Consider the following 10884-nt stretch of genomic DNA (forward strand, 5'->3'; position numbering starts at 1 on the left):
GTGGCTCAGCGCTGCTGCCTCAGCACTGCTGAGTACTTGAACTCCTTTACTGTTGGGTAGTTTAATTTAAACACTGCACTACTTGGCATTACACAGTTCAGTTGGTCCTCCGGACTATGGCTGCCCAGCTGACCTAAATGCAGAAAACGCATTCCTCGTATCTGTAAATGCACTTGATAAATAAAGGAAGTATATATTATATACGTATATGAACACACCAAGTAAAAATCATTGTATATGAAAACCTACTTGTCAATTAGTTTCTCTTAGCCAGACCCTCCTCCAAAGCGCGCTGGCAATAAACCTGTTTCTGAACCCTACAAAGAAATCTGCACTTTTATTTTGAAGGCAGAGCTGTATGTATGTCTTGTTTCCGCTTTGGTTGAACGTCATGCCAGTTTTGTAGTTAGCAGTGTACAGGGAAAAAAATGGGGAAATATGACTTTAGGTGCGTTGAATGTAACGAAAAAGCACCGGAGTTACACAGAGATTACAGTAACGGGATCCTGAAAATAACCATATGTGTGCGTTGACTATTGACGTCTTGCATTGTAATTGTTTGGTAACTGTTTATGATGAAGATGCTAGCTAACATGGTTTGCCTCAAATATGCCACAGCTAACATAGAGCTGTTATTACTCCTTTCTAAAGCTAAGTATTTGTGTAGCGATACAGGGCTAACACATTATTTACTTACTTACTTACTTACTTACTGTGTGTGTGTGTGTGTGTGTGTGTGTGTGTGTGTGTGTGTGTGTCCAGGAGTCGTGCCAAAAGCCAGTGGACAAGTACATTGAATATGACCCAGTTATCATCCTGATTGATGCCATTTTGTGCAAGACGCAGGCGTTCAGACACATTTTGTTCAATACAAGCTTGAATGTAAGTAACATCCAACAATTTAAACTCCCTTGCACATGTGCTCAAAGCAATAATAGATCTGAACGTAGTATTATAACATAACAGGCCTGTTATTATAACATAACAGGCCTTCTGATGGACACATAAGTTATCAAAAGTGGTGTGATGCTCCACTTACAGGAGATTGCTTTCTTCATGCATGGTATTGTTCGTATAATGATGCTGTCAACCTGCACAACCTTAAACATATACAGCAGGAAAATGCAACATACACATTAATGCAGCAGTAAGTAAAAGCATCCTTTAGAATAGTAAATAACTGACAGGGAAACTTTACTGCACTTTTGATAATTTAAGTACATTTTGCTGATAGTGATGTTTTGAATGCTGGACTTTTACTTGTAGTGTAGTATTTCCACAGGGTGGTATTAGTACTTTTACTTAATGAAAGATCTGAATACTATTGCCACCACTGGTGTTCAGGTATACTTCATGTGTGTGTGTGTGTGTGTGTTATCTTCTCCTCCACCTCACCAGATCCACTGGAAGTTGTGTGTGTTCTGCCTGCTGTGTGAGGCTTACCTCAGGTGGTCTCTGCTCCATGGCTCCGAGCAGAGCAGTGACCCCGCTGACATCATCAGGTACACCAAGGAATGGGAGTTCTACGGCATGTTTGGATTGGCCGCCCTCGGTAAGATGATAAAACCAGAGCTCCATTATACATCTGTTAGAGCAATACTGTTTGTATCACTGCCGTGGTGTATGCTAGAGTGTTATAGAGCTGCAAAGATTAATCGATTTATCTGTTTGAGTTATTTTCTAAAATTCCAGCTTCTTAAATGTGAATATTTTCTAGTTTCTTCACTCCTCTATGACAGTTAGAGCTGGGTACCGAATTCAATACTTTTTAGGCACCGACCAAATGCAAAAAAAAAATGCCTTGTCGTGCAATACCTAATTTCAATACTAAGGAGTAAATCTCCTCAGTGTCAGTGAGCCAATAAGCATGCAGCATGCTTCTACCAAGATCTAATAATGTCTGTGATTGGCTGTCTAAGCTTACACATCGCAGATGGGGTTCTCGTAGTAGGAGCTGAAAAATAAATAAAAAGATTTGTGCCGTAATATTGTAATTTATTTTTGTTTTATAAAATTGGTATAACGTAAGAAAGCTTTTTTGCACACGTCTTTTGTTGGGCAGGTGCGTAGGATATGATCAAAAGTAGCAGATCAAAAGCTTAGAGAAGAGTCCCGCACACTGACCATTACGCAAGCAATAATTTATTTACAAAAATACAACGTTTCGGTCTCAGACCTTCATCAGGTAAAAAATTGGTATAGAAAAAAGTTATCGTTTAGGGACCAGTATCAAAGTCACGGTATTATATCGTTACTGGTATGGAATATTTTTGAACGATACCCAGCCCTAAATGACAGTAAACTGAATATCTTTAAGTTGTGGACAAAACAAGACATTTGAGGATGTCATCTTGGGCTTTAGGAAACACTGATCGTCATTTTTAACTACTTTCTGACATTTTCTAGACCAAACAGCTAATCGAATAATCGAGGAAGTAATCGATAGATTAATCGACAATGAATGTAACTGAGTATTTACTCATGTAAGGTATTTAAGTACAATTCTGAAGTACTATTTCCATTTATACAACTAATGTTGCTCTTTACAGACGGAATGTTGCAGATACTGTACTACAGTTTCATCAGTATCCAACGCCTTTTGTGCTAAAAAAGTAACTGGTCATTAAATACGTCTGTGTCTGACGTGTCTGTCTGTTGTTGGTGTAGAGCTGTCAGCGTTCTGCGGCGGCGTGCTGTGTTTCCTTTGGGTGGTGGTGGGTCGTCTGCAGGGTGGGACCCCCGAGCTCAGCCTGGTCCTCAGAGCCCTGCTGCTCTCCTGCTACGGAAAGGTCCTCCTCATCCCTGCTGTCATCTGGGAGCACGACTACTCGCCGCTCTGTCTGGGCCTCATCAAGCTGTTTGTGCTGACCTCAAACTCGCAGGCTATCAGAGGTAGGAGAACTGATCTGTTTGGAAGGTATTGACTCACGTAGGCCTGTAACAATTATTACATAATTGTCTAATTGTCAATTCTTTTAAATAATCGCAGTTTCTTTGTCTAACTGCAATGAATTGCTGACATTAGCTAAGGTCCTAAGGGGCATGACTGGTAAGTGGAATTGTGGAAAATTGTAATTATATAAGTGATTATTGGTCAGACTATATATGTTTATTATTATTTCAATTGTTAGTTGTTGGCACTTGACCCTAAACACGTTCATAGCAACAAAAATGACAACGGGGGGATACAGTTAGAAAAATGTTTTATGATAATAAATAGGCGTGGTTTTCCTTATAGACTATGTATTTGTGGTATTACATTGTCTGGGTTACATAACATATATAATATATAGCCAAAAGATGTACCCTGGAATTCATTCACAACGTAAGTAATAAATAGATGTATATTTTTTTTTAAATTTGACTGAAAGAGACAATAGTATTGTTAATCGTAATTGTTTCTGAGACAATTAATTGTACGGCAAAATTTTGAATTGTTACAGCTCTAACCTCACTTACCTCTGGTGTTATCGAGCCAGGCAGGTAGTTTGGGTTTTACTTGCCCAGGTTTTTTAGATACGCACTTCTGAGATTTATGCCTGTTACCCAATACAGTGGAAGTGAATGGAACTTAGTTTGTGCAGCTCACAGCGTTGGAAAAAATATATTCAAAGTCAGCAGCAACATCTGTTTCCAGTAACAATGGCCCCTTTTCTCTGGATAATCTACATACTCACTGTGAGTAGGTGTCTCTGGAACATCTTTCTACTGAGAAAATAGTCCCTATGAAAACATGCTCTCGGCATGGCTGTAGAGGTGTCAGTCGGCCGTACAGTTTTGAGCAGATATTCATGTTTCCCGCATGATGAAACCGTACTGACTTTGGTGATCTCTTGACTTTGTCTCTTCCACCAAACTGAGGTTTTTATTTTTTTATTTTATTGAAATACTTTAAAAGCTATTGGACGTTTTGCCATGAAATGTGGTGCAGACATTCATGGAAAAAAACCTCCACCCCAGCCACCCATCATCTGGTCAAAATGTTCTGTTTATCCTATCAAGAGACTTTTAAAATTAGAATAATCCAGTTTAAGATTCTCAATCGCTTTAATTGGACCCCCTCCAGACTGTTTAGGCTTAAGCTCAGGGACAACGCTGACTGTTGAAAGTGCCGCAGCTCTGAAGGGACTCTTATTAACTAGTTGCTCGTAAATTTGATCATAGTGCATATTAATGTAGGAATATACATTTGATTTGTGTTTTTTATTATTGTTTTTTGTATATAGTAGTTATTTGATTTGTTGACCAAAATGTGACAATATAATACTATTACAAAAAAACATAATCTTGTTTAAACATGAAGATACAAATCTAGCCACTATGGGAGCTTTAAAAAAAAAAAAAAAAAAAAAAGAGTAATAACTTTGGATAAAGATTAGATATGTTGTACCAATATTCAATATATTAAACTTCATGTATGTTAGAGCTTCTCCATAAATAGTTTTCTCATTACTGTGGATCATTTAAAACAGCTGGGACATTAAAACTCTAATGAAGAAAAGTCACATGAAAATATCATCTTTTAGGCAGATTTTGACACACTGTGGAATAAAATTCTCCCACATCAGATTGCGATGATTATATTATATTGAGTGACCAACGATGCTCATATTTGTTTAAAAAGGCCGACATCTGTAAAAAAAGAAACACATTATCACTATAGTGGATTTATGTAACTCTTAATCGAATGCACCCAATACTGACCCAATAAAAAAACCATAATCTTGAGAGAAATTAGGAGTAACCTTTTGATTTGAAGGTGTACAGGTTGGCCCTTGTGAGACATTAGGTGGTTTTTAAAACACCAGCAGGTGGCAACTAACTAACTCTCTCTTTGTTTGAAACCCCCTTACATAGACCCCCAGACATTGAACATAAACACATTACATAACAGAATGGTTTTAGTCCATGTTTCTTATGTTGTGTAATTATTTCTTCAGCAGCAGCTCTGGAAACATAAATCTGATCATTGTATTTGGCAGCTCGCCTGTGAGCAGCAAACAATGAGATGTTGTTGAGTGATTTCTGGTCTGCTGCTCTGATGAGGAGATTCTGTACATCATATTCATAAAGAACAAATGACAGTGTGTCTGATGCCAAGTCCAACCACATAGAGAATTCACTTTTTTAACTGCTGTGTTTGGAGTCTGTTTGATGTCATACTGCTGCTACTCGTTTCTACTGTACATACCAGTTGGCAGGAAGTCACTTGGTGTTAGGGGAAAACTCAAGAGCAGCTTAACTTTGGATACGGGAAGAAGGTTCGGGAGACTTTGATTACTTCCACAGCAGCATTTAATGAATTGTCGATCGACGAGATTTAGGATTAGGCAGTACAGTTCAACCATGATGTAGTGTCACATCTTGCCATCCCAACTCTGAGGAACTCTGTATTTATGGCATTTATGATGTTGGCAAAGGCCAAGTTTGGGTTATGCAAAAATATTTAATGGCGCCATAACATAAATCTTGTTCTTTTGCAAATACCTCAGTCCAAGCTCTCTCTCTCTCTCTCTCTCTCTCTCTCTGGGGAATAGCCTATCTGCTGATGTATGCGTTTGTCGTTGTGTGTTTGTAAGGTTTGGTTACTGTTGACCTTCCAAGGAGACGGTCCCGGAACACCACACTTCTTCATCATGCAGCTGCTTCGACTCCCTCAACTTCTAGAGACAGTTATATATTCATACTTGAACGTAATAGAGAATGGCCGAATAGAACTTCTCGGCCTCTAACCCGTGACCTGGGAGTGGCCTTTATGTGGCCCAAGTTTTCCCCTTGTTTCATCTTACTGGAATTTGGTATTTCCAACTGGTATTTCTGGAAATTGCACCACACTTTGTGATGGTTTGTGACATGACTGGTGACAGCTTAGACATGAAAAGGGGACAGGGAGGGGGAATGACATGCAGCAAAGGGCCGCAGGTTGGAATTGAACCCGTGGCTGCTGCAGCAAGCACTGAGCCTCTGTACAGGTGAGCTACCCAGACCCCCCAGATGTACATAAATTAACAGTTTTAACTGTTGTCCTCGTTGTCGTCGTTTCAGAGTGCCAGTTATGAGGACCAAGAGATAGAAGGTTCTTCGTTACTGCTGCCATTCTCATGTTAAATGGTAGATAGTATCAAACTGCTGTCTGTAGATTGCAAAATTTGCACAGATTGTGTATGAATTCTTGCTGCAAACCAATTTCCCTGTAAGGAACAATAAATATACCTTGACTTTGACATGAAAACAAAAACTGTCCATGTAAAAAAAAAAAATGTGTGTATTCATAATTTCCCTTACTTCTCTCTCCCCTCCAGTGATCCTGAACAGCAGTAGACGTTTTTCACTGATGGCCGTGTGTTTTGGCCTGCTGTCAGAGACCTGTGTGGCTCAGGCCTGTAGAAAGCTTCCATGGAGCATCCAGGACATGTTGACATCTGAATGACAAATGTCAGTTATCTCAGGGATAAACAAGTGATCGTGGATGCCGACCTGTGCCAGAAAGAGGCAGGTTTTAATGAACCCTCTACACATGGGAATGGAGAAGGAGAAGGACACGTTTTGAAGTATTTTTGCTGTTTAAAGCCAGTTTTTCAAACGGAGACACAAAGCAGCAGAAGAGACATTGTTATTATTTTTTCTGCAATGGCGATTTTAGAGCCTTTTTAGGGGGGCTCAGTCTGTCTGTTAGTGACACGAGGGCAAACAATTACAAGTTCAAAGAAAACAGGTTTAATATCCTGTGTTGCTGTCGCCAATGCTATGCACCTGTAACCCAGTCAAGGAAAGTTCATTTTTTTATTTATTTATTGTTTACACCTCATTATCATTTTATCTGGTTCTGGTAGTCCATAAAGGGACTTTCGTAGTTTTTTGTTCAAAATTTTGCATTTATCCTCTGTTATAATAATAAATACATATATTCATTGTTATCCAGTGAAAGTACTGATTTAGCGGGGGGTGGGGGGGGTGTTAACACTATTGCAAGGCACTGTATCAGTGTCACAATCTCATTAGGGCTGAGCCCTCCTAAAAGTCTGATCCTAGGATCGCCCCTGTTTTTCTGCACTCTTTATAGAGAAAAAGATCTATCTTCATTTTGGAGGGATGTCAAGGAGGTGGCATTGGCCCTCCTGTTTTTCATTTTAGTTTTAAAGTGGACAATAAGCTCAAGATATAAGTGAGATTTTGATTTGAATACCTTATTGAGACAGACAGACATACAGAGAGGAGCTAACGCATGGGAACATCTCCTGATCTAAACCACTGTTTCTCAGACCCACTCTACAATTGACACAAACACAGACCCTGAGGTTGTAATTTCACAACAACTACTTCTCTGTTTGGACAGGACCCAGGCAACACTCTTCACATTCTTTGGCTCATTGGTGAAATGCTTACCTTAATTCACACACGCATACAGAAACACACGCACACACACACACACACACACACACACACACACACACACACACACACACACACACACACACACACGCATACAGAAACACACACACACACATACAGGAACACATGCACACTCACTCAGAAACACACTCATACACACATACGCACACACACACACGCGCGTGCACACACACATACAGGAACACATGCACGCACACACACACACACACGCACGCACGCACACACACACATACAGGAACACATGCACGCACACACGCACGCACACACACACACACACACATACAGGAACACATGCACACTCACTCAGAAACACACTCATACACACATGCACACACACGCACACACACACACACACACACACACATACAGGAACACATGCACACACACACTCACACACACACATGCAGTATAGAAACACACAAACAGGGTAAATTGTGAACAAAATGAGAATAAGTTGATAAATAAAGCAGACAGAATTGCCATCCCATAGTTTATTGCCATGCTTATATGTGTCAATGTGTTAGAAGAAGGGCAACTGATGTTAAAGCTCAGGTTTGCCCAGGTTTGGATTTTTGCTGTCAGTAACCAATATTTTGTTTTGGAGCTGCAAATAAGTTTAAAAAAAATAAATTCTAAATAGTGCAACAATGTTTTCAAGTTGCTTTTTTGGTTTGACCATCAGTCCCAAACCCCAAAATATGTAATTTAATATGTAACAATTATACGAAACACATAAAAGCAGCAAATCCTAACCAGATAATACTTGGCATTTTTGCTTGATAATTGACTTAAAATGATTATTTGAATATCAAAACTGTTGCAGATTAATTTTCTGGCAGTCAGCTAATAAATGAATCCACTGGTCGTTCATTAGACATTTTTAAATCTGACGATTCTCATGACAAACCCATTATGAATTAGCAAAATCATTTCTACTGTATGTTTTCCTCCTGTATTCTTTACTTTTGTCATCATGTGGCACTTCAACTCACCACAGAAACTAATGACATTCTTAAGTCAGGATCAGCCATTTATTTGTTGCAGGTCTTACAGAACTTTGAGTAAAATCCACCAAACACCAAACTGCAGCAGGTATCTCGCCAGACATCTGATTTAAAGTCATTATTGTGAAACATGCAAACCAGCAGCAGTGGGTAAACTTCACAAAACCACCACTGTAACTGGAATGCATTTGTAAACAGAGCAACGGTCAATCAGTAAAGCAAACGTCCAAAGCAGGCCGAGTGTCTGTGGAATGAGGGCAGTTTATCCACTGCTCTTACCTACAGTATAGTAAAGGAACAGCCGAACCGGCCTCGGCCCCTGGGAGTCTTTGCAGGAGCCGTGTGGTTGTTATGAACGGCTGCGAAGCCGGACACGTGACGTGAGGCCAGGCTGAATCCCTCCTGAACAAAACCATCTGCTGGCAGAAGACTCGCCCCACGAGATTTAAACATATTCTCTCAAAGATCACAGATAATGTGATGGACATTCAGTGTTTTTAGGGCTATAGTTTCAAAGCTACACCTTGGTATACAGTATTTACCATTAACAAATATCTGTTCTGTCCCATATCACTGCAAATGTTCCTGTTTTTATTTCTTAAAATTGTGTCTTGTCCTTCATGTCTCTGTTTTTGTTGTATTTAAAAAAAAAATCTTTATCAAAGAGATAGGAAGAGACATCACTCATCCGCTTTTACTATAAACTCTGATTGGTTGTTTTTTTGTAAAGTGGCACTTGGAAAATGTTTTCCAGTTACTATAAATTGACAAAAAATACACTGTAAAAGCCAGTTAGTTCATATATCTGAATCTAAATCCGAAATAACCCTTTAAAACTCTAAACTCAGAAAATAACACAAACTAACCGATCGAGGCAGCGGTACATCAGCATCTCCCGTGTTCTGCGAAGGTAAAAGGACTGGTTTTGTCAAAGGAGTCTGGTGGTTTTGGAGAGAGCGGAGATTGATATAACGGCTTCAATTCCCCCGTCGGAAAGGGCTGTCTGACGGCAAGATAAAGCGGTGAAAATATTATAAATGTAGTGTACTTAGAAACCGATATTGATTTGTTTAGGTGGCTAAAATCCACCTGCTTCTCCAAACTGGGCGCGTGTCGACCACCAGCTTCTGTAGGTTAAACACTGACTACCTCATGAAACCCCAGTTGAAAAAAACTATCCCTTTGGCCGTCTGAGTGGCTCACCTGGTGGTGCGGGCGCCAATATATAGAGGTTTACTCTTCGATGCAGTGGCCGCGGGTTCGACTCCGGCCTGCGACCCTTTGCTGCGTGTCGTTCCCCCTCTCTCTCCCATTTCAAGTCTAGGCTGCCCTGTACAAATGGGGACCTAAAATGCTGAAAAAATCATCTTTAGAAAAAACTATCCCTTTAAGATGGTAGTCTATGTTTGGCTCCATTAAAGTAAATGCTGTACCTTTTCCATTTTATTCATGGAGGAAAAGTTTTGTCGTGGCCTTCAGAATATGTAGTATGTTGCACAAAAGTCCTATGTAAAAAGAATTAAGATTCATATCATATGCAATTGAAATTTTAATTTTTCTTGCCAATGTTCCAAAAGAATTAATGTTAAAATATCTGTGGCATTCTGTCATAGACAAGCCCTGAAGTTTGGCAGGGACCTATACTTCTGTGATAGATTATGTAAAACAAACTTGAACTTGAAGAGTTGCAGAGAAACACACTGAAGATGAATGCTGCAGTATGTGCTCGGAGCTGTGGTATATAAAAGTATGTCTAGACAAAATAAAATATTTGTGATTTAACATCGTAGATGTGTATGTGATTTGCTTTTGTGCATGTATGTGTGTATTGCGTCTGCACATGCTACATGTTATTACAGGCCTGTGAATAGTTGAGGAGAGACAGCACACGACTGAGGAATGTTTTGTTAGGTGTCCTCACCCTGGGCGGATCTGTGCTCCAGTCTCCGTGGAGAGCAACACAGTCTGGATACTTTTAAGCTTTAAATGTCACAATCAGCTTGATCGAAACATCTTATTCTGCAGGAGATAAACCGGTGTTGTCATAGATCCTCCCAGCAGAATGATGGCAGAAAGAGCAGTCCAGTTTGGAGCTCAGTTGTACAATTTGTGCTCCGTGTCTTTTCATTTTAATTCAAAATGTCATATGTGTATTAGTTCTAACGTTAAAAACACTGTGCAAAATGCACAATTTGTCAATTAAATTAAAGGTTATGGCAGACTTTCCTGAGGTCTATTAGGCACGGATACCAAATTTGAATTTGTCTTGCCTACCTGTTTTTTATTCAGATGTTCTTTTTTTAATTTAACTGATGCACAAAAGTGGAATTAAGCTTGAAATGGACACGTGTTGTGTTTGTATAACTCGGTGACACAAGTCTTTTGTGAACAAACCCCTGATGGAGTTTCTAAAAGTGGAATCTGGAAAGTGCTGGTCAATTACTGTGGCATGCAGTGGTTTAATCTG

At 39.6% G+C, this 10884-nt stretch overlaps 1 protein-coding gene across 2 annotated transcripts; it reads left to right on the forward strand.

Moving 5' to 3' along the window:
* Nucleotides 1-355: 355 nt before the first annotated feature.
* Nucleotides 356-7468, forward strand: arv1 (ARV1 homolog, fatty acid homeostasis modulator). Of its 2 annotated transcripts, XR_004895850.1 has the most exons (7): nt 356-524; nt 763-882; nt 1399-1552; nt 2668-2892; nt 6303-6559; nt 6596-6620; nt 7044-7468. XR_004895850.1 is itself a non-coding variant. In XM_031321710.2 (5 exons), exons 1-5 carry the CDS (start codon nt 429-431, stop codon nt 6428-6430), a joined length of 723 nt encoding a protein of 240 aa, XP_031177570.1. In that variant the 5' UTR covers nt 356-428; the 3' UTR covers nt 6431-6770. The 2 variants fall into 2 exon arrangements, 1 of the variants encoding a protein (XP_031177570.1); XM_031321710.2 differs by lacking the exon at nt 7044-7468 and having other exon boundaries at nt 6303-6770.
* Nucleotides 7469-10884: the final 3416 nt, after the last annotated feature.

Source organism: Sander lucioperca, chromosome 19, assembly GCF_008315115.2.
Source record: "Sander lucioperca isolate FBNREF2018 chromosome 19, SLUC_FBN_1.2, whole genome shotgun sequence".
In the NCBI taxonomy this organism is placed as follows: domain Eukaryota; kingdom Metazoa; phylum Chordata; class Actinopteri; order Perciformes; family Percidae; genus Sander; species Sander lucioperca.

Bases quoted from the DNA above. Each gene is read 5' to 3' on its own strand.
- arv1 (XM_031321710.2), top strand. From the start codon at position 429: ATGGGGAAATATGACTTTAGGTGCGTTGAATGTAACGAAAAAGCACCG. The intron at 525-762 runs GTGCGTTGACTA...GTGTGTGTCCAG, and splicing joins TCCTGAAAATAACCATATGT to GAGTCGTGCCAAAAGCCAGT. The intron at 1,553-2,667 runs GTAAGATGATAA...TTGTTGGTGTAG, and splicing joins GTTTGGATTGGCCGCCCTCG to AGCTGTCAGCGTTCTGCGGC.